The sequence below is a fragment of the Talpa occidentalis genome, unplaced genomic scaffold (assembly GCF_014898055.3).
Source record: "Talpa occidentalis isolate TD23 unplaced genomic scaffold, MPIMG_talOcc4v2.1 talOcc4.4, whole genome shotgun sequence".
Lineage (NCBI taxonomy): Eukaryota > Metazoa > Chordata > Mammalia > Eulipotyphla > Talpidae > Talpa > Talpa occidentalis.
In genome coordinates this window covers 45,690,683-45,715,740 of record NW_023604295.1, presented here as the reverse complement: position 1 = coordinate 45,715,740, position 25,058 = coordinate 45,690,683, and the positions used below count along the sequence as shown (strand labels likewise).

Genomic DNA, 25,058 nt, shown 5'->3' with positions numbered 1-25,058 from the left:
CAAATCTTTTTGATAGTAACTAAAATATTACGAAATTGAACTATTTAAACTGTTATTTAAATGGGAGCATCTATAAAATAACACCTTCTATCTAGGTAGAAAATTGAGACTGCTGGAAAGTTTTCTTTAGAAACTCTAACTCTAACAAAACAAAACATTGTTTTGTTCCTAAATTATTAGTTGATAATGCTTCATAAAACATGTCAATATTTATTCTCTGACTAATAATCTCCTTAAAAAATAAGACCTACAATTTTTGCTCTGATCCTTGAATAGATGGACTGTTTCTTGCAGCTGAGTACTTACCAACTGGGGAAATTATTAAATTTCCTAACTCCCAAAACCAATTAGTGGAACTAAGGCTGACAGTAATTTGGATTCCCTACTGTTTATGGACAGTGTATCCTTTTATCAATAGATAAGGAGATTCCACTGTCACTTAGCAACAGAGTAAATTATTTTATGCAGGGGTTAAGATGATTCCTAGTTGTTATGGTTACCTGCAGCAGCATATGGACTGCATTCAAATTTGGCTTTGATGTAGACTGCCTATGTCACTGATACACCAACAAGGTATGAAAAAGTTTATTACTTAGCAAACTGAAGTCTCTGGGGAGAGCAGGGCAGCCCTCTCAAGCAGGTCTGAAATGACTTAAGAGGGAAAAGCTTGGGGTTTTATTGTGATTACTAAGTGGGTAAGTTCCCCTGCTAAATTAGGGGATTTGCATGGTTTAAATCTGCTGGTGTCAAAAAAGTAAACAATCACGTTTTCTTATCAGCTTGTCCAGATGTGGACACAAAGGAAAAAGAAAGGGGGAGTAAGATTTAAAGCTGTAAATAGAGAGGACGTGCATCAGGGATCTGGCTCACCACCTTTCCACCATCCTGTCAGAATTACGGCCTTGGGCCTGCCTCGCCACAAGAAAATGGCTGGTATGTGCGGCTGAGCAACACACACACACACACACACACACACACTCTCTCTCTCTCTCTCTCTCTCTCTCTCTCTCTCTCTCTCTCGCTCTCTCGCTCTCTCGCTCTCTCATCAGATATCAAAAATTGGGGTCAGAATCCCAACACATTAGTTTTCTTTCCTCATAACTACATAGAAGCTTTTTGTCTGTGGACATGAAGGCAGTTATTCAAAGTTCTTTCCTGGGGAAAGACTTAGAGTCTCCATGTTATCATTGAAAGAAGCAAACTATCAATTTGTGTGTTGATGGGCACTTAGCTTATTTCCATTTCTTGGCTATTGTGAATACCGCTGCAATAAATATTAGAGTACATGTATGAAAGAAGGTCTGATATATAAATACAATGCAATGTCGTGTGGCCATGAGAATGGACATACCATCATTTTTGACAACATGGCTAGATCCCGATCACATTATGCTCAGTGAGATGTCAGAGAAAGCAAGTACTATATGACATCACTCATATGTCCGATCTAAAAAAGCCCAGCTTATAAGAACAGAATAAAACGATGGTTACCAGGGGATGAAGGGTGTTGGGATAGCTTAGGGATAGATGTTTCCAGGGTATAAATCTGCAATTAGTAAATAAGCCCAAGAGACCTAATGTATAGACAACAAATAGTATTGTAGTAATTGAACTTGCTAAGAGACCAGAACTTATTCTATTCTCTAAACAGAAAGGATACTTATGTAATATGATAGAGATGCTAATTATTGCTATAATGACAATCATGATAAATGTATCAAATTAACATGTTGTATACCTTAAATTTGCAATTATTGGGCCTCCCCTGGTGGCGCAGCGATTGAGCACCGGGCTGTGAGGCTACCCAAAGCCTCTGCGGCACCGGTTCGTTCACCGGCCACCGGTGAGGGTCCCACAAAAAAAAAAAAAATTGCAGTTATTTGTGAAATATATTTAAGAAAGAAAAAACAGCTGTTAATTTCTTAAACTATCTAGAAGTTTTGTTTTGATTTCATCAAATCTAATCAGTTTAGGGAAGTTTGCCATCTTAACAATATTGAATCTTCCAATACATAAATACTGTGTATCTCCATTTAGGTCTTTAATTTTTCTTTTCCATCTTTCATAATATTCAGTAATAGATCTAAAACATATTTTGTTAAACTTATTTCTAGGTATTTTTGATTCTCTTTTAAATATACTTTTTTATTGTGTCTTTCAATATTTTTATAACTTTTTTTATATTAAGGCTCAGAAATTCTTTAAAAATTTTTTTTATTGAGGTTACTCTGGTTTATCATTAAGAGATTCACACCTCTTCAGATTTATGTTACACCACACCCATCACCAAGGCACCCACAGTCCTCCACCATTGTCTGCTGGGCTACTTCCACACTTTGTTCCCAGTTTCCCACAACTCCCTTTGGTAACCTCAGTTCTGCAGTCAGATTTTCCGGATTTGTTTTCATTTGGTTTTGTCTGGGTTTTTTTTCCTCTGTGTTCCATATATGATTGAAATTATCTGTTATTTGTCTTTCTCCTCATTTTGCTTAGTATAATCCCCTCAAGTTATATCCACATTGTCATAATGGTTAATAATTTTTTTTTGTAGCCGAGTAATATTCCACTGTGTAAATATATCATATCTTAATCCATTTATCTGTCCATGGCCACTTACATTGTCTTAACTTGACTATAGTAAATCATACTGCAGTGGGCATAAGAATGCATAATATATCCCTTCACATTAGTGTTTTTGGATTCTTTGGGTAGAAACCTAAAGTGGTTTCCATAGGGGCTGAATCAGTCTAGCTCCCACCAACAGTATACAAGGTGTTCCCTTTTCCCCACATCCTCACCACTATTGTTTCTTGTCTTTTTTGGGTGTGAGTGTGAGATGATATCTTATTGTGGTTTTGATTTGCACTTTCCTGATGATAAGTGATGATAAGCATTTTTGTACGTACCCATTGGCCATTTGTATTTTTTTATATGTTTGAGAAGTTAGAATTACTTCTTTTAAATGTATAATGCTCTTTGCATGTAGATAGAAATGTAATAATTTAAAAAATTTTTGATCTTGCATTCTTTAAATCCAATTCATTAGTTTCAGGAACATTATTTTTTGGTCTCATCAGATTTATTTTTTTACATAGATTATTATGTCCTCTACAAATAGAACCAATTTTAATTCTTCCTTTCCGATCATGCATACCTTCTGTTTTCCCAGTTTGCTGAGAGATTTTATTATGAGTTTTTGAATTTTGTCAAACACTTGCCTCCATCTATCAAAATTATCATGTGTTTTTTTTTTAATAATCTGTTAATAAGATGAATTGTATTATTTGAATTTTCTATGTTAATTCAATTTTGCATTCTTGGGATAATTTCCACTTGGTCATAATATATAAATCTTTAAATATAATGTTGCATTACAATTGTGAAAACTTTGATTAGCATTTTTACAAATCTATGTTCATGAGGTATGGTTTTTGTGATGTTTTGGTATCAGAGAAATACTGTTTTCGTAGAATGAATTGGAAAGTACTACTCTCAGTTTTCTGCAAGAATTTTGTCGAATTGGAATTACTTTTACTTTAAATCCTTTATAGAATTCTCAAGTGGGTAATTTGTACATGTTGCAGGGCCCCCACCTGGGCTCTGCCTGGTGAGTGGTAGGGCATGCCTGCTTTGTTGGTCCCACCCAGGCCACTTGGGAAGTGGCTACAGTGGTAGCAGCAGTGGCAGTGGGCAGCAGAGGCTCCAGCACCAGAGGCAACCCCCAAGTCCCCCGCTCGTAGCCTGGGGCTGCTCAGTACTAGGATTTATTTCAGTTGTTGGTTTTCAATTTCTTTATTTTACTCATTCTGTTCATGAATTGTTTTAGATTTCATTTAGATATCTATGTTCACTTGAATTTAGCTTCCTTATGATTATTTTGAATTCTTTGTAAGGAAAATCATTGATCTACATTTTGTTAGGATCCATTATTAGAGTTCTATTATTTATTTTTGTTGGGGTCATATTTGCCTTACTCTTCATGATCATGCAAACTTGCATTGGTTTTTATGTATTTGTAGGAGACATAGCTTCTCCAGTTTTTACAGACTGGTTTCAATAGACAAAGACCTTCTCTTTTTTGTTTCCCTAACAGGATTATCTTCAGAATCACTGCTGTGTCGGGTTGGAGTCAGCAGTGAGGTTTGTTGTTTGAGGGCTTATTAATAGATTGGACTGGAGTGGACCCATTTTATTTTCTAGGCAAATGTGACAGTCTCCAGTGCCTTACTAAGTAGAATGATGCTGGGAAAGGGTCTGCTTTAGGTTCTATATATGGGTTCTAAACAGTAGCCATACTACCAGGTACATGACAGATGTGATTTCTGCCAGGTACCTGGGAAAATTGCCGCCTGGTCACTGGATGGTCCTTGTGTGGGCAGGACTGACTCTGGACTGTGGCTGAAAGGTGGTGAAACCTACACTCAGAACAGTTTCAGATTCTACAGCCAAGATTGATCTCATACCAGGCTCTGCAAGCATGGATGGATGTGTGTCCCTCCAGGACTCTGGAGAGCACGGTTTAGCCCCTGACCCTAGCTAAGTGAACTGGAGTCAGCGGGATAGGGCCTTTCAGGATCTCAAGAGACACAGATGGGAGTGTCTCCTCCTGGGATCCTGAACTTTCAGGGATTTTGGAAGACTGGTCCTGTGGCTGTGAAGAAGCTGTAGTGTATAGGGCCTTAATAGGATCTCTGGGGCAAAGATGAGGATCTCGCCTGCCTGATGCCTATGTCAGATTGAGCCTAGGAAAGATTCATGGCTCTCTCTGCCAACAGAGAGACCAACTGCAACTGTGAGGATACTTTAGTTTCAAGATCTCCGGGATACAGATAGAGGAGTGTCTCCTACAGAGATCTTGTGCCCAAAAAACTACTCATGGACTATCACTGGGATGGACTAGAACCAAGTTATAGGACCATCTCAGAGTCTACTGTCTGAACTTGGCAGGCCTACCTCCAGGGGCTTCCAAACAGTAGCAGAGAGGGGCTATAGTTAATCAAGGCCACTTCTGGGCCCATAGCCTGATTAAAGGTCTGTATGCTTATTACCAATTGCATGAATGAATGTGATTTCTCTGGGTCACTTGCATATGTGTATGCTGGTGACTGACTCAAAACCAAATAGAGTTGTGGCTAAATTATCAGGATATTGAGCTCTTTCTGTTTCTATAACTAAGACCCTAGTCCAAGTGTTAGCTATCTGCATATGAGCCTACCGTCTCAAAATAACTTTCTTTATTCAGGGTTTCACAATCTCCTACATAGATCCCGAAGCTTCCACAAAGGCTCTTTGGTCTGTAGATGGATGCCAAATGTTGTTTAGGGGGAAAACTTTTGAGGAACATCTTATTTGACCACTTTTCTGACTTTTAATGCTCTATCATGTAATTTTCATCAACTAGGACTAAGATTTTTCAACTTTTTATTTGCAAAAATAATAACTAAATAGGCAAAACATTGGTTGCTGATTAACTTAACTTCTTCTTTACCCATTAATATTAATGCTAATTAACATGTTAGAATCCTTGACTTTTAGTACATTAGACTTGGGAGACCTGGTGTTGATTGTTATTGCCAACATGAAAGTGGTGCAGCTGTCCTGCAGCTCCAGTTCTTGATCAATGAGGTAAGACTTTTCCTGACTATTTCTCTTTCTCTCTCGCTCGCTCTCTCGCTCTCTCTCACTATATTAGCTAATGTGCTCTTATTATAATATGATTCTAAATGCTTAATATTTTTATGTACACTATTCATGGTCAAAATTTCAAAGAATGCACTGCTGTATTTGTCAATTTGATAAAATTTAAAGGAAAATTTTCAAGGAAAACAGAAGATCCTGTTATTGTGGTTAATGTAGCATAATTTATAAGTAAATTATTTAAATTTTTTAAAAGTCACTAAAAATCTTTTAATTGTTTAACTGTAAAACTTTCCTGGATACGTACTTCTACCAACTTAAATTTTATAATCTAATTAACTTGTCTTTATCTTCCATGACATAATCTTTCACTTACCCATGACCTCTTTTATCTATACATATTTCCATATGAATTTGTTGGTATGTGTATACATTTATATTTCTATACATCCATAGCTATTACGATAATTGGCTGATTACCCTAACCCTATTTATGTAGACCTGTGATGATAAGGAACTCCCTAAAGACAAACTCTGTATTTATAAAGCTCAGAAAGTTTTCAGATCTTCCGTTATTTGACTGTAAGTTTTTTGACTCTGATTTGTATAGGAGACCCTGGAGTCTTCTATAGTTGTTTTTATGCTAAGTTAGCTGTCAATGCAAAAATGTTTTAAAAATTTGTGCCAAACCAAATTCATGAATTTAGCAGATTGAACTTAATGCCTTAAGGGGGAAAAAATAAGGTACCACAGTTTTTTTGTTTCTTTGTTTCCATAGATTCGTGCATATGCCTTTCCTAAGTATTAATAATCATAAAAATGGGTAAAATGTTTCATAGAACTTCATATCTGACATACCCCAGGCATGAAAAATTGTGATATTGGCAAATGTCCGCTTTCTACTTCTCTTGGCTCAAAATTTTTCTCTGAAGGCTATCAGATCCTCCTTATTAACAAACAGACCTAGCTTATTTCACCATGTAGGCATACTTGCTAGTGGATATAAAAATGAGAGAGGAAGATAAGGAAAAAAAGTGAAAACATTTTTTAAAATATTAACTTGTAATAATTAGTCATTAATATCCAGAATGTCAACCTTTTTGATTGTTATGCTGTAGCTCCAAGTTGAGAGATCTCAGCCTTTTGCCTTCTGTATGCATGTTACTGGGAAGCACAACTTGTTTCCAGGTGATTTTTTTTTCTGTGTCTGAGCTTCTGGGAATTCTTTTCAAGCCCTTAAGCTCGTCTCTGTGCTACATAATTAAAAATAAATAATGACAAGCCTTCAACATCCTTTCATTGTTTATGTTGTCAATCCTGAACTGTCCTCATACTCATTTTCTGTACCATTTTCCAAGCTTCCTAGTTTCTGACCTCATGACTTGTTTTTATTCAGGTTTTAATGCTTCCATAGATCTTCATTAGTAGTGGTTCATGCAGATTCACTTTGTTATTGTAATGAGCCCTAGACACCTTAATGATGAAATTACTTTTATGTCTTGGACGCTGCTATGCTCATGGTTCTGTACACAGTATTGCTTTTGTAGTTATACTGAATTTTAGCTGGAACAATGTTTTCTTTTTTATAGATGTTTTATTTTATCTAGATAAAGTTTCTTGAACTATAAAAGTTAAAGTGTAACAAATATGCTTTTAAGGAAGAATGTATACTTTCCAAATATATGGCAAGTTCTTTGAAATGGTGAATATTTATATGACCAGATTGCAATTTTTAAACTGTTGTTTTAATTGTTGTATATATTTATCTATAAAGCTATATATAGTATTGGCATGGACATTAGAAACAAAAAAATTAAACATAGTTATTCCCAGAGAAAACACAAAACCCTTAATAGTCACAATAATGTTTACAATGCTTTTCTTATTTATTGGTAAATGCATATTCCGTGAGCTAGTTGTCCTGACCATTGTACTTGCTTCTTCCACTCTCAGAGTTCTTAGCCTTCCTGATCAAAGTATAGGAAAGGACCTATACAACTGTCCTCCTTTGTGTTTCTAGGTTATATAAATACAGGTATCTCTTCCAGCAGTGAAAAACTCAGTAAATTCACTTGTTTTTGCTTCAAACATGCAAAATACCTTGAATTACTCACTGTCTTCTTTTTGGTTCAGGGTGCTTTGGTCAGTGCAAGTTCAGATGATACACTTCATTTGTGGAATCTTAGACAAAAAAGGCCAGCTATTCTTCATTCTCTTAAATTTAACCGAGAACGGTAAGAATTTATGAATTAAATAATTTCTAAATATACAAGGAAATTTATTTCCTGAGCAAGTTTCAGATTAACATTTGAAAGACTTTGTTTTCATAATCTTAATAGCTAGAAATAATTTAATGTTTATAATTGGCTTATATAATAGTTTATTTTCACAGAAAAGTTATAATTAGTATAGATTCAGTAATTTTTTTTGTTTGTTTTTTTGTGGGACCCTCGCCGGCGGCCAGGAATGAACCAGTGCTGCAGAGGCTGCAGGCAGCCTCGCAGCCCAGGGCTCAACCGCTGCACCACCAGGGGAGGCCCAGGTTCAGTAATTTTTAAAGGAGAACTAGTAACATATTTGTTCACCAAACTTTAACCTAGAAGTTCAGCAATGATGTGTTCTTTTCCCTCAGTCAGGGTGCTGAAAGCATAGACCTAAAATTTAAAAATCAAGAAAACACTAAGTGTATTTTTATACCTTTGATCATGGCAGTTACCTCTACATAGACTTTACAGAAGTGTAGGAAGACAAAAATTTTGGATATCCCAAAATACTGGTACTAACTCTTGAGAAATACTATACATCCAAGATTAACATGTCAAAGATGGTAATTTAATCAGAATTCAGATTCTTACATTTTAGAATGAAATATTCATAATCAGAAGAAACTATGAATATGGAGAAAGTGGTTAGATTTTATTTGTAATACACTGCACCAAATTTTTAATGTTTCTAATACTGAATTCAACTAGAACTAGAGCATAACAATCCACTTAATAATCACTTAATAATCACTAATAATCACCTTGAAATGAAGTAAAATTTGTAATTTATTCTCTGTCTCTGAATATAACTATAAAATAGTAGTACATGTACTTATTATTTAGGAAAGAATCAAACTCTTTGTAGTGAATGAAAGAGCCAACACAGGAAAATTTGGTGTAAATGAAAGAAAAAGAAAATTCTGAGAAGTGAAATTTTACAGATTAGCAAGTATTATTAAAACTAAGTAAACAAATAAGAGAGGCTGGCAGTCATTGCTGAGAGCTCAAGATAATATTTCATTTTTTTAATGGTAATGGCTCATAAGCAACCACTTTATGGGCAGAGATTAATGAAATAAAGTTGCTTTTATATGTATGGTGAGATAAAATGATGTCATTTATATGGACATTCTTCCTTTTTCTACATGAAACTTCTCATAGACATACTATACTATTTAATTCATTAACCCTCAATATTCTGAGTACTATTCATGAGTATTAAGTTTATGAGTATTAGTACATTTTAGGATCAACATCAATTTTTAGAAGAAGGAATTTTACGTTAGATATTTAGATGCTTGCTAAATATCTAAATACATATTTTGGATATTCACTATAATTAGATAGCACTTTTACAGATCCATTTTTATTTATCTTAAGTTTTAAAATAATACGATAGAGAACTATGAGTACTTGGTGGTAGGTAGGTTAGTAACAGATCTGAAGAGGTGAGATCCTCTGAATCATATACAATGTTGTAAACCATTGTTAATAAAAAAAATGTTTTTAGAACAATTTTCGGGATTATGAAAACTTTAAGGAACAGTCAAGAGTTGTGATAATATTCCGGTTTCTTTACCACTAAAAATATTACCTACTTAGATGTTTCTGTATTGGTTTTCTCTCTTTCTCTGCTTGTAAGATTCTTTGTTTCAGTGGTTTGAGTAAGAAAAAAAACAGAACAGTTCTTTTCCTCTCACAATGGGAATGTTGAAAGAAATGTTCTGGTCCCATTTATGGTAGTTTGGGTGGGGGAAGCAATGATTGATGGTAATGATTTCCTTTTAAGTCATAGGTACTTTGTAAGCATTGCCTACTTTAATGTTTACAAAAATGTGATACTTATCTTTTTGAGAAAGATAAATTCACTCTGATGAATTCTACAATAATCATATACTGTCTTGAGAATAGCCATTAACTCTTTTTTTTTTAAATAATAAATTTTATTTTTATATTCCCCCATACAATTGCAAACACCCCATTCTGATCCCAATCCTTCCATTAACTCTTACAATTTATTGTGAAGGGGTATCATTAAATGTATGGTGCATGTGAGGCTTTAATCTATAAGAGGGAAATTTAACCAAGCCTCTTTTGAAATCCCAAGCCCTATTAGTAACTTAACTCTAAATTTTCTATATATCCTTAGGCTTATTTGTATATATCTGATATATTTTGTTTACAGTATGCTGTAAATTTTAGTTTGTTTTTTAATTGGAGCACTCTCAGCCTTTGGTTTTATAATCTTTGAAGGTAGCAGCAAGCCTTAGATTATTGATAAATAGGTCTAGCTATTCCAGCTGCATCTTGTGGATAATCATTGGATTTCCTTCAAATCTGATTTTAAACCTAAATATGGAAGAGAAAGTGTTTTGCCTTCTGTAATGCATGATCTGAAAAATGAATAATATAAAACATTCACTTTTCAGGGCTTAACATTTGACATATTAAGAGCCCTTGCTCTCACTGATCATAAATTGTATAATATTCGAGAAAGCATAGTATTGCTTTATATAATATTCAAGTAAAATTTGAAGGCTATGATATGAAGGCCTTGAATTTCTTGTACATATTATATCATATTTCTTTTTTCTATCTGTGATATTTTCTAATTAATATCAACAAAGTGTTTCTAAGGAATTTTGACTAAACTGCAGAGAAGGAATATTTTAAGAATTCTAGCAATAAGAGTTGGCTTTAGGGAACATAATTTAAATCCTACTTTAAAGTATTTTACTGCTTTATAAAAGTAATTTGAATTACTTTTCTTTAAATTTTTTTCTTGACTACTTAACACATTCACTTAGTTTGACATTCAAAACATGCAATTTATATGTATAGTAAAAGAATTTCTTTTACTCCCATTGCCTGGATACTTAGTGCCCATCAGCAGAGGCAAACAGTTGTGTTATCTTTCCAGAGATACATTATGTACATATACAAGGAAATATTAAATATAATAATTTTCTTATTAATATATATACAAATATAAACATATCATATATTTCTGTTGCATAAAGCATATTATAAAATCATTTTCACCTTTTTATAGTATATTCTAAAGAGCATTCGTGATCAGTACAGAAAAAAAATTCTTCTTTATACTTTTATAGATGTGTTTGTGTTATAAACCATAAAGCAATTATAATTATATACACCTTAAAGTAATTTTATACCTATGTAACACATGTAGAAATCAAGAAATGAACATTACTAGAACCACAGAAATATATCCTGTGTTTTTAATTACTCCTAACCCCAAATGTAAAAATATCCTGATTTCAAATACTATGGATTAATTTTGCCTGTTGTTTTTGACATTTATAAAAATGCCATCATACATATAAAGTTGTTTGCATTTGGTTTCTTTTGCTCAGTATTATAAGTTTCATCCATATTGCCTGTAGCTGTAAATATTTTTGTTGTTACCTCATAGTAATCAATATAATGAATATTCTTCAATTTGGTTAACTGTCTTCAATTATCCTGCTGTTACTTTTGTACTTCCATTTAAGTTTTAGAAATAGGTTTTCAAAATTTACAGACACATTTACTAAGATTTTGACTAGAAATACCTTGAGTCCATAGGTCAGTTTGACAGGAATTGTCAATTCTGACAACAATATATTATTGCTCATGCCAAATGATTATAAGACTATGTGATGGTGTACTATAAAATGAGTTCAAAGCAGTTCAAGTAGAAGCAGATAGTGAATGAAAAGCACAGATTAAGTATAGACATATCAAATTTATTTTTTTTTTTGAATGTATAAAATATTTTTTATAATATGAAAGGTAGTATAAAAGTTTCAGTGATTGGGATAAAATATTTGCAACATACAAAAATTTTTATGAAGTGAAATTTTTATATTTATGAAATGAAAAACTAATTCAAACATTATTGTACTAATAATGTCAAGATAATAGGGGAAAAATGGGCAAAAAAAAATTCATAAGCCTAATGAACACTTAGGGAAGTTACTTTAGTTACCAGTCAAAGGAAAGTAAATTATATACATATCTTCTAAATTACAGAATCATTTTTTTAAAAATTAGTTAAAATATCCACTAACCAAAAAAAATGATGTTGATACAGTCACACATCAGTGGATGCATAATTAAGTCATACCTTTTAGAAAGCAGTGTGGCATACTGAAAGGAAGCCAGATAGACATATCAAATTTAAAAGAAACTATGCAGTCACACCATATTTGTATTATGTGGTTACTTCTGTAAAATATTCATCATTTGGACATTAGACATAAAAATGAAAACCCTTGTCATCAAAAGTCTAGTTTCGGATTGGTAATACTAAGAAAAAAATGTAGTATTGGTCCAAGGAATAGCTCTAATTCTGTTTGGATTCTCTTCATGTATTACATTGTACACAGCTTCAGCTTCACTACTGAAAACTGGCAGTTCTTAGATTTTTTTTTTTTAAGATTTATTTATTTATGCATATGAGAGCTGGGACACAGGCCACAGTTGCAGGGGGTGAGAGGATTCACTAGAGACAGAGTGGGAAAAAGAACAGGCAGACTGACTGAAATACACTGCTGAGGTGAGCAGCGGGTGAGACAGGAGAGGTCTGCCTTGCGATGTGGGTTGCTCCCTGGCTGGCCAGGGATCGAACTTGTGCTGCAGAGGCTGCAGATTGCTTCATAGTGCGGTACTTAACCCCTTGTACCACCAGGGAGACCCCCAGCTCTTAGATTTTTTTAACCATAAAAATTACTATGCAATACTGAGGTTTGTTATTTTTCTATCCAAACTCTTCAATTTGTCTATTTTTATGTTTAGTGTTTTTTTCTACTCTCCCTGTGATTCAGAAGTGATGATCTTATATCCTCCTCCTTAAAATGAATTTTATTTTTCCACTTAAATTGAATTGAAAATTGATCCTTCATTACCTAGACATGACTATCAAATTATTTCCTATGGAACATTATTAACTATCCTTTGACAACAGTAATTCTAGACTTCAGGTTTTAATCAAAATTGTGTAATGTCATAAAGATTACATTTTTTTTTTTTTAATTTTAATTTGTATTTTTTTTTTCTTTTCTTTTTTTTTTTTTTTAAATATTAAATTTTATTTTTATATTCTCCCATACAATTGCAAACGCCCCATTCTGACCCCAATCCTTCCCCTCCCGCCCCCACCCCCAAAAAGTGTCTCTGGTTCATAGTTTTTTTGTTGATTTTGATTTTCACTTTCTTATATTCATTTTCCTGGTCCCTTATTTAAGTTTTCTAGATTCCTGCTATGAGTGAGACCATCCGGTATTTTTCTTTTTCTTTTTGGCTTATTTCGCTGAGCATGATCCCTTCCAGTGCCATCCATGTTGCTGCAAATTGCATGTGTTTATCTTTTTTGAATGCTGAGTAATATTCCATGGTATATATGTACCACATCTTCTTGATCCAGTCATCTATTTTTGGGCATTTGGGTTGTTTCCAAAGCTTAGCTATTGTAAACAGTGCTGCTATAAACATAGGAGTGCAGGTGCTCTTTGGAATTGATGTTTCTGTGTCCTTTGGGTAAATACCTAGGAGTGGAATTGCTGGATCATATGGAAGCTCTATGTTTAGTAGGTCCAGAAATCTCCACACAGCTCTCCATAGTGGTTGGACCAGTTTGCACTCCCACCAACAGTGCACAAGAGTTCCTTTTTCTCCACATCCTCGCCAACATTTGTTGTTGCTAGTTTTTTTAATATGTGCCATTCTCACTGGTGTGAGATGGTATCTCATGGTAGTTTTGATTTGCATTTCCCTGATGACAAGTGATGTTGAACATTTTTTCATATGTCTGTTGGCCATTTGCATTTCCTCTTCAGAGAAGTTTCTTTTTAGCTCTTCTGCCCATTTTTTGACTGGATTATTTTCTTTGTTGTTGCTGAGTCTCATCAGCTCTTTGCAGATTTTTGTGATCAGTCCTTTATCATTAGTGTTGGGTGCAAAAATGTTCTCCCAGTTGGTGGGGTTTCTCTTTGTTTTTGTTATTGTCTCTTTTGCTGTGCAGAAGCTCTTTAATTTGATGTAGTCCCAGCTGTTTATCTTTCTCTTCACTATCACTGCTTTGGGTGATGTGTCTGTAAAGATGTCTTTGATGTGCAAATCCCGTAGTGTTTCGCCTATATTTCCTTCTATGTATTTTATGGTTTCAGGTCTTATGTCTAGTTCTTTAATCCATTTTGAGTTGATTTTTGTGTATGGTGTGAGGTAGTGGTCAAGCTTCATTCTTTTGCATGTAGCGACCCAGTTTTCCCAGCACCATTTATTGAACAAACTTTCTTTGCTCCAATGCATAGTCTTCGCTCCTTTGTCAAAGATTAGTTGACCATAAATCTGTGGGTTTATTTCTGGATTTTCTATTCGATTCCATTGGTCTGTATGTCTGTTCTTGTTCCAATACCATGCAGTTTTGATGATTATGGCTTTGTAGTATAGTTTGAAGTCTGGGAGTGTGATGCCTCCATTTCCTTCTTTTTTTTTCAGTAGAGCTTTGGCTATTCGGGGTTTTTGGTGATTCCATATGAATTTCATCAATAATTGTTCTATTTCTTTGAAGAATGCCATTGAGATTTTGATTGGAATAGCATTGAATCTGTATATTGCTTTTGGTAGGATGGCCATTTTAATAATGTTTATTCTTCCAATCCATGAGCAGGGGATGTCTTTCCATTTCTTTGTGTCTTCTTCTATTTCTTTTAACAGTGTTTTATAGTTTTCTTTGTATAGGTCCTTTACCTCTTTGTTAGATTTATTCCCAAATATTTGATTTTTTTTGTTTCGATAATAAAAGGGGTGGTTTTTTTGATTTCTTCTTCTTCAGATTTATTGTTTGTGTATAGGAAGGCTACTGACTTTTGCGTGTTGATTTTGTATCCTGCCACATTACTGAATTGATTGATGAGTTGAATTAGTTTTTCTGTGGAGATTTTGGGGTTCTCTATGTATATTATCATATCATCTGCAAATAGTGATAATTTGACTTCTTCTTTTCCTATTTGGATTCCTTGGATGTCTTTCTCTTGTCTTATTGCTCTGGCTAGGACTTCCAGTATTATATTGAAAAGCAGTGGTGAGAGTGGACATCCTTGTCTTGTTCCAGATCTTAATGGAATTGCTTTCAGCTTTTCACCATTGAGAATGATACTGGCTGTTGGCTTGTCATAGATGGCCTTTATGATGTTGAGGTATGTTCCTTGTATCCCAAGAATTTCAAGGGCTTTTATCATGAATGGGTGTTGCACTTTGTCGAAAGCTTTCTCAGCATCTATTGATATTATCATATGGTTTTTATATTTCTTTTTGTTGATGTGTTGGATAACGTTGATTGATTTTCGGATGTTAAACCATCCTTGTGCCCCTGGAATGAATCCAACTTGGTCGTGGTGAATTATCTTATGGATACATTGTTGGATTCTGATAGCTAAAATTTTATTGAGGATTTTTGCATCAGTGTTCATTAGGGAGATTGGCCTATAGTTTTCCTTTTTTGTGTTGTCCTTATTCGGTTTTGGTATTAGTGTAATATTGGCTTCATAGAACGTGTTTGGTATTGTCCCTTCCTTCTCAATTTTTTGGAAGAGTTTGTGAAGGATAGGCACTAATTCGTCTCTGAATGTTTGGTAGAATTCATTTGTAAATCCATCAGGTCCTGGGCTTTTGTTTTGGGGAGGTTTTTAATTACCATTTCAATTTCGCTGCTTGTAATTGGTCTGTTTAGGTGTTCTATTTCTTCTTTATCTAGCTTTGGGTGATTGTAGAGTTGTAGGAATTTGTCCATCTCCTCTAGATTGTTGAACTTGTTTCCATATAACTGTTCATAGTAGTTACTGATTATTCTTTTGATTTCTGCTGTGTCCGTTGTGATTTCTCCTCTTTCATTGATGATCCTGTTTATTTGTGCTTTCTCCCTTTTTTCCTTTGTGAGCCTGGCTAGGGGTTTGTCTATTTTATTGATTTTTTCAAAGAACCAGCTCTTGGTTTCATTGATCTTTTGGATTGTTTTTTTAGTTTCAATTTCATTTATTTCTGCTTTGGTTTTTATTATTTCTTTTCTTCTACTGGTTCTGGGGTTTTTTTGTTGTTCTTTTTCTAGATCTTTGAGCTTCGAGATTAGGTTGTTTCTTTGAGTTCTTTCTTGTTTTTTGATGTGAGCTTCTATTGCTATATATTTTCCTCTTATTACTGCTTTTGCTGCATCCCATACATTTAGGATATTGGTGTCCTCCTTGTCATTCAATTCAAAGAATTTTTTAATTTCTTCTTTGATCTCCTCGTTAGTCCAGTGGTCTTCCAGTAGTGTGGCTTTTAATCTCCATGAGGTAGGATAGTTCCTTGCCTTCTTTTTATGATTTATTTCTAGTTTGATGCCTTCGTGGTCAGAAAAGATGGTTGGTATGATTTCAGTCTTGGTGTATCTGTTGATGTTTGTCTTGTGCCCCAGTATGTGATCGATCCTGGAGAATGATCCGTGTGCGCTTGAGAAAAATGTGTACTCCGTTTTTTTTGGGTTTAGTGTTCTATAGATGTCTGTTAAGCCCAAATGCTCTAGGTCCTTATTTAGAGCTTTAGTTTCTTTACTTATTTTTTGTCTTGTTGATCTATCCATTGTTGATAGTGGTGTGTTGAAGTCTCCCACTACATATGTGTTTTCTCTGATGTCTGTTTTCAGAGAGGACAACAGTTGTCTGATATATTTTGGTGCTCTTTCGTTTGGTGAGTATATGTTAATGAGTGTTATTTCTTCTTGAAGTATTGTCCCCTTAATCATAATGTAGTGACCATTGGGGTCTCTTTTTATTTTTTTGAGTTTGAAGTCTGTTTTATCTGATATAAGTATAGCTGTTCCTGCTTTCTTTTTTGGCCCATTTGCTTGTAGGATTGTTTTCCATCCTTTGACTTTGAGCCTATTTTTATCTTTTGTAGCTAAATGTGTTTCCTGGAGACAGCAAAAGGTTGGGTTTTGTTTCTTAATCCAGGCTGCAACTCTGTGTCTTTTTTATTGAAGAGTTTAGTCCATTTACATTTAGAGTTAATATTGATATGTTAGCATCTGTATTTGCCATTATGTTTGTCTTTCCTTTGATTTTATTTATTTATTCTTTTAATAACTTTTTTTTTTTGGTCTTCTTTCGTTGTTATTCGTCCCTCTGAGGTTCTGGCTTTAGGATTCCTTGTAGTATTTTTTGGAGTGGGGGTTTAGTCGCAATGAAATTCCGGAGTTTCTCTTTGTCTGGGAAGGTCCATATTCTTTCTTCATGGAGGAAAGAGAGCTTTGCGGGATAGAGTATTCTTGGTTGGCATCTGTTTTCTTGGAGTCTGTTGACTATGTCCCTCCACTCTCTCCTTGCCCATAGTGTTTCTTCAGAGAAGTCTGATGTCAGCCTGATTGGTTTTCCTTTGAATGTTATCTGTTTCTTCCCTCTTGTCAGCTTCATTATTTTTTCCTTGTCCTGGATTCTTGGGAGCTTTACTATTATGTGTCTTGCTGTGTTTTTCCTTTCGTCGTGGAAGTTTGGTGTTCTTCTTGCTTCTTGTATATCAATTTTCAGCTCCTTCTTCTCATTTGGGAAGTTCTCTTCAATTATATCCATGAATATTTTCTCTGTTCCTACATCTCTCTCCTCTCCTTCTGGAATTCCTATAACTCTTATATTTCCTTTCCTCATGGAGTCAGATAGTTCCCGAAGTCTTTCTTCATTCTTTTTCCTTCGTACTTCTCTTCCCTTTTCTGTTTTGGTTCTTTTTATTTCTGTGTCTTCAAGATTACTTATTCGTTCTTCCATTTCATCTATTCTGCTTTCATTGCTTTTCCCAGAGTTCTTTAGTTCCTCCATTAATTCTTTGATCTCCTGCATTTCTCTTACTTCCCTCTTTAGGGACTCAATTTCCTTCTTCTGATCTATCACTTTTTTAATCATGGCAATTTTAAATTCTCTTTCTGGAAGGCTCAGAAGTTCTTCCAAGTTGCTGTCGTTGCAATCTGGGGAGTGGTTTTCTTTTTGTGGTGTGCTTCTTTCCTGAGGAGTTTTTAGGTTGCGTGTGGTTCTTCTACTCCCTACTGTCTGTTTTCTAATTTGTCGTATGCGTTGGGACACTGTGTTGCTCGGACTGACTGACATCTTGGGTGAACTTCTCCGCTCCCCTCTGGCTCTTCCAGGAGCCATCTCAGTCTTCTGGGGGAGCTTTCTGCTGGTTTTAGGCAGTTTTTACTGAAGAAATGTCCCTGTTCTCAAATGGCGAAGCGGGATGCAGTCCCTGCGCCTCCGGTTTCAGGCACACTCTTCTGCGCACCCGGTCTGCCCCGGACGTGGGTGCCTGCTCCCTCTGTGGGCTCAGACTGCTGGTCGGAAGGGGCCTGGCGTGGAATAACTTCCCGGCTGGCCACTGGGTCCTCCAGAAACCTTCTGCCCTTTTCAAGCAGACGGCAGCCCGGGCTGTGTGCGCGTCTCCCGGGGTCTTTGTTCTTCTCTAATGGCGCCCGGAGCCGTTCGCTCACCGCCGCGGCGGATCCTGCAGGGTTCTCCACAGCTCCCGTTCACGGGGTGTGGTGGCTGCAATAGTTCCTTTCCGCTCACAGTCCCGCTTGCTGCGTCGTTTTAAAGATTACATTTTAATGAGATTGTTAATTAACTCTCAATGCATGTGTAATTGCAGGATTTCTGGTATTTTTGGATGTGGTGTGCAAGTTTCTTTTAGCAGAATACTTTTGAATAGACAATTTAAGGAGAAGGGTTGTTGAATAATTCAAAAAGCGAACAATATAATTTAAAAGATTGGATCTTCACTCTTATATAAAGAGATACAAGGTGGAGTCTTGTTGGGAATTTACCATTCACATTCCTTTCTTTTTATTGATCATTCTGATTGGAGTCAGAATTCTGACCACCTCTCCAACCAACTTCCAGTTATCTGAGTAACTCTAGGAATATTAAGATAGAATATTTATTAGTTCTTTCTATAGTATATTAGTTCAATGAGAAGTTTTGGCAAGGGATAACTGTGAACGTATTCCCCCTTGTCTTTTTAAAAGTCACTAAGAGACATGATTAGGCCATACTCAAAAGAGTGATGATGCTATGAAAAGTCTGGTAAATCCCCCAATTTTTTTTCATAGGAGTTATGATTATTCTGGCTAGTCCCCAAAGTTGGTCAGAAATCCTCTCGTGAAGATGAAGGTAGAACAAAAAAACTTGGAGGACTGTAGAGAGAGCTCTGAGCTTGTAAGAGATCTCTGATGCTAAGGATCTGAATACAGAAGCAAATTATTTATATCCCTGTAGACATAACTATATATTCTCTGTATACACTGAATTTTATGTTTCATATGTATCTATATTTTAAAATTGAAATATAATTGATAAATAACATTTGTTTCAGGTGAAACAATGATTTAATGTTTGTATATATTGCTAAATGATATAGTATAGTCTATTGAACACCAACTACCATCCATTATTATATTTTTTCTTGTGATATTCTCTTTCTTAACAACTTTCAAATATACAATACAGTGTTATTAAATACAGTTTCTATGCTGTATATTATATCTCTGCTTATTTATTTTATAACTGGAAGTTTGTACTTTTGACCAACTCTGCTGTCCCTTGCATCTGGCTACCATCAACTATTCTTTGTATCATGAGCTTGTTGCTTTTTCCACCCAAATTCCACATATGAAATCATATGGTATTTGTCTTTTCTGTCTGACTTATTTCATTTAGCATAAAGTCTTCCAGTTCCATCCATGTTGTTGCAAGAGGCAAGATTTCATTTAATTACTGAGTAACATTTAATGTATATTTATATATTTCTTTGTGGATGGATACCTCATTTCTTTATCCACTTACCCATTGATAGACTGTTCTGCCACCATGTCTTGACTCTACAGTATATGCAGCAATATACATGGGTGTGCAGCTATCTTTCCAAGTCAGTTTTTATTTCCTTTGCATAAATGCCCAAAATGGAACTGCTGGGTTAAATTATATTTTTATTTTTTGCCCTTTATTATATTATTTATTGAAGTAACATTGGCTTACAACACTGTTCATGATTCAGAGATACAGGCTCACTCCCCTTCAGATGTATGTTACAACACCACATCCTCCACACTATTTTCTATGTTGCTGAACCAATTTATATTCCCACCAACAATAGACTGGTCTCCTTTTCTTTATATCCTCACTAACATGTGTTACTTCTTGTCCTTTTGATAGTAGTCATTCTAACAAGTGTGATGACATCTCATTGCGGTTCTGATTTACATTTCTTTGATGACTAGTGATTATGAGCCTCTTTATATGTATCTATTGATGATCTATATTTATATGTCATTTTAGTTTTTAGATGTAGTCCCAATTGCTTATTTTTGCTTTTATTGCCTTTGTTTTTGGTATCAAATAAAAAATAAATAAATCATCACCAAGACTCATGCCAGGTGTTTTCTTCTAGTTTAATGACTTTTATCTGACATTCAAGTCTCTGGTCCATTTTGAGTTGGTTTTTGTGTATGCTGTAAGAAAAGGGTCCAGTTTCATTCTTTGCATACGACTGTCCTGTTTTCCCAACACCATGTATTGAAAAGCCTGGGTCCTTTCTTCTTTGTGTATTCTTGACTTCTTTGTCATAGATTAATTGACCATATGTGTTGGGATTTATGTATGGGATCTTCTGTTCCACTGATGACTGATCTAATCCCCGTTTTTATACTAATGCCATACAGTTTCAGTTGCTATAGCTTTGGAATATAGCTTGAAGTTAGGTACAATGCTTCCAGTCTTGCTCTTCTTTGTTGAACTTGCTTTGTCTATTTAGGGTCTTTTTGGTTCCATACAAATTTTAGGATTTTTTTTTCCATTTCTGTGAATAAATGTCACTGGAAATTGAATAGGGATTACATTGAATCTGTAGACTACCTTGGACTAATTCTATTTAAAGTGAATAAAACCAACAAACCAAGCAAATGATATTATTTGGAGGAAAGGTGGTATTCTTAAAACCAAATATAAGGATTTTTCAATCCCACTATGCCACTTAATTGTCAGTCTTACGCAAAACAAATAAAAATTTTGGTCTTAGTTTTCTCTTTGTAAAGTAGAAAATACATATCTGTCTCATAGTGCTGTTTCTAAAAGTAATGTATTAATATATTAATGCATGTTAAACACATATTTAATAATGGTTTTTATCATCTTTAATGATACACTATTTTATTTATCCTTTGGCTTCTACTAATAACTAAATGATGCTTGAGTATATTGTAAATTTTTTTATCACTACATAAAAAGTATAAGAAAAATATAATGCTGACCAGGTGTAAAATTTAGATATTTTAATTGCAATTTTCTTTCTTTCAGAATTACTTACTGTCATCTACCTTTCCAGAGTAAATGGCTCTATGTTGGAACAGAAAGAGGAAATACACATATTGTAAATATTGAATCTTTCATTCTTTCTGGATATGTTATCATGTGGAACAAAGCAATTGAACTGTAAGTTTGAACTTGAATATCACTTTATTTAGCTTAAATATTTCATATGGTAATGTAATATATATAATAAATTATAGTGCTATTTGAAATATCATAGCTAATTTATGATTTTTTGAATGAGTTCAGATAAAATAATTTAAAAACATTAAGACTTTTAAAAATAGATAATAATAACATATGCTAATTTTAGACTCTTTAAATACCATAAATAAGGGTTATGTATGCATTTTTGATGATAAAATTATAAGACCCATTCTAAAAGTTATATCTGAAAATCATCTCATTTCTTTATAATTACTATTGGTATAAATACTCCCATTCAGGAAGGAAAGTAAATTATTACCACATCTAGTTTTATATAAAAGTAATCATGAATGATCAGTGCATATATTTTTTGTGGTTAGGTGGTATCTTGTTCTTCTATTGTCTCATGAAAATACTTTTCTTGCTTCAGAGGAGAGTCAATTTTTCAATCTCTCTCATATTGTGAATGTATACAACTATTTGGGTATATAGTTGATGGCTTTTCCACTTTGACTTTGGCACTGATAGTTAAGTTTCCATACTAGTAAAATGTGAAATTGCCCAAATGTGAAACTTCATGGAGTTCTAAGTCATCGATTGATATTGCATACACAAAAAATTCCCAAGATGTTAATCAAAAAAAGAATTTTTCTTTAGTATATGCTTATGCTCTGTACTTATTATCCTTAATAATATGTTTGACTTCAGGCTAACATTCTTTTATACACACACAACACACATGTGTATGTGTATATATACATATATGTGTATATATTCTAAGTTATATAATTCTTCTCCAAATCTCTCTTTAAAACATCCTATTCTCATGAAGTTTGACTCTGGCTTTATAATAAATCTGTTATTCCTGTTCCCAGTATGCATGTGTGTTACTTGAGAGAAGGTCATTAATAGATATACTCTTACAATGTTCCTTTTTATTATGTAGTAATGGGTCTTTATTAATGATGATTCTTCCTCTCACATTCTCCAGAGCAGAATCATTGTTCATTGCTCTTTTTTTGTTTTCATACTTATTTTGGTGCTGTCCGCAAAGTGCTACTTAAATAATAATGTTAATGAAGAATTAGTATGATAGTTATATACTACTAGTGACTCACAGCCCTCCTTTATAATTATAATTGGTATAAACTATTTTGTTCATCTGTAGTCTAATGTTCTCTATGTATGTTTTTTAAGACATTTATCCTATAGACAATTATTTACTTTTTTAATTTGGTAAAGATTTTTCCCCCTGTAATCTTAATCTTATAAAAATGAAGAATAGGGCTGAATTTAATGCGTTTTAAAATCGTATTCTTAGTATATTGATAAAAACACAGGCAAACAAGAGTAAATCAAATTATAGAGGTTTCATACAAATTTAACATTAGTACAAATAGTAGTGTATATATCATCTGTGTTTATTAGGATGCTGCTAAAGTAAGAAGAGTTTGTTATCTAAATATATCAAATATTTCACCACTCTGACAATGCTGTTTTCCATGTTCATTTACTTAACAAAGGCTTTTCATAGTTCAAATTAATACTACTTGAACTAGTGAGTTAATTTACCTATATATGTTCACATAGTTTACACTATAATTATGAAATCAGAACAAATGAGTTTAAAAACGTGTTATAAAGGAAAGGTAAAATTAGGATATTCAAAGAAGTAAAGTTAGGTATTTTTATTTTTCATATTGTGATCTTATACATATGGTTAAGCATCAGAATATAATCTACCATTTTATAAATAAATTTGGTGTTTTTATAGAGTTGTACATGCCTCTTAAAATGTCCTTAAAATAACCTCAAGAAATTATTAGCAGACAACATTACCTACTGTTTCTTGGTTTACTCAGACCAGATTTCCAAAAAAGTATTCCCATGGCTTTTAGTTCCATTGTGATATTATTTTTTTCTTTTACTATATATATATATATATATATATATATATATATATATATATATGACCTCTTTGTTCATTTTTGTACAATGTATGCTTTCTCCTCTCAGGTGTAGTCCCCATGAAATTCCCACCACCAGTTCACCCCTGAATCATCACCATAGTCCCTTGTGCTCTTCTCTCTCCTGTTTTGATCTTTCTACCTCCCCATCCTTTGCAGAATGTTGATTTACATTTACCTGCTAATTGTTTTTTTAAATTATTATTGTTATTTTTTTAACCTGACCTCTTATTTGGTTCCTCTATATTCCTCCTGTAAGTGAAAATATTGGATATTTTTCTTTTTTCCTTCTGGCTCATTTCACTGAGCATAATCCCTTCCAGCTCTTTCCATGTTGCTGTGAATGACATGAGTTTATCTTTTTTGATTGATGAATAGTATTTCATTGTGTATATATACCACATCTTCTTAATCCAGTTATCTATTTTTGGGCATTTGGGTTGTTTACATATCTTACTTAGTTTAAATAATGATGCACTAAATATAGGAGTGCAGGTATCCTTTTAAATTAATATTTTTATGTTCTTTGGGTAGATTCCTAGGAATGGAATTGCTGGATCATATGGTAGCTCCGTTTTTAGTAGTTTGAGGAATCTCCACCCAGCTTTTTATAGTGCTTGGACCAGTTTGCATTCCTACCAGCAGTGTAGGAGAGTTAGTTTCTTTTTCTCCATATTCTTGCCAACATTTGTTGTTGCCTGTTATTTTAATATGCGCCATTTTCTTTGGTGTAAGGTGGTATCTCATTGTGGTTTTGATTGGCATTTCCCTGATTATAAGTGATGTTGAACATTTTTCCATGTACTGATTGACCATTTGCATTTCCTCTTTGGAGAAGTGTCTTTTTAGCTCTTGTATCCATTTTTGACGGATAGTTTACTTTGTTGAGTTGTGTGAGCTCTTTGTAGATCTTTGTGATAAGTCCCTTATTAGTTGCATGGAGTGCAAAAATTTTCTCCCAATCAGTAGGGTGTCTCTTTGTTTTGGTTTATGTCTTTTTTGCTATGTAGCTTTTAGTTTGATATGATCCCAGCTGTTTCTCTTTTCCTCCATTGTGATATTTTAAATGTCAGCTTTCAGTTTTATGGACTCTATTTGCTTTATCTCTTGAAGTACATTAGAAAACAAATGCCATTGCCTGTTAATGTATCAAGTGTGTGAGACAATAACAGAATACATATTTAATTAGTCATCTTGTAAATAAAATTTTAGATACATTTTAATACATTTTCTAAACATGACATGCAAAATATATTGTCTTTAAGAGATATAACATTATTTCTCTTTTAAGTCCTTACTTGAAGTACTTTTCATTCAATTTTTTTATCTTGTTTCTACCTTTAGTGAATTTTCCTAATTGTAATTATAGACAATTGCCAAAATTATTATTAGTGTTCCCAAAATGTATACATTGATTATTTGGAAACTATAACACATCTTTCATAGAAATAGTGATGTTTATAAAATGCCTCATAAAATAGTACTACAAAACTGACATTAAAAAATATTTCTATATGAATATATTCCATTTTATAGCACAGAAATAGCTGTTTATTCATGTAAGCCCTACCACTATATAGCAAAAGTAATATTTTTTCTACATGTGATTAAAATTTGAACATGTTATTCAGAATTGATTAGCTTACAGTTTGTGTTTA

The 25,058-nt window shown here is 33.8% G+C and overlaps 1 protein-coding gene across 3 annotated transcripts in view; it reads left to right on the top strand.

The window, feature by feature from the left end:
- Positions 1-25,058, top strand: part of STXBP5L (syntaxin binding protein 5L) — a 190,429-nt gene that overhangs the window by 40,305 nt on the left and 125,066 nt on the right. For all 3 annotated transcript variants that reach the window (XM_054700531.1, XM_054700530.1, XM_037525474.2), the window contains exons 4-6: positions 5,544-5,625; positions 7,771-7,871; positions 21,275-21,409. In XM_054700531.1, coding sequence (XP_054556506.1) covers positions 5,544-5,625; positions 7,771-7,871; positions 21,275-21,409 — 318 coding nt within the window. The remainder of the gene's footprint in view (positions 1-5,543; positions 5,626-7,770; positions 7,872-21,274; positions 21,410-25,058) is intronic.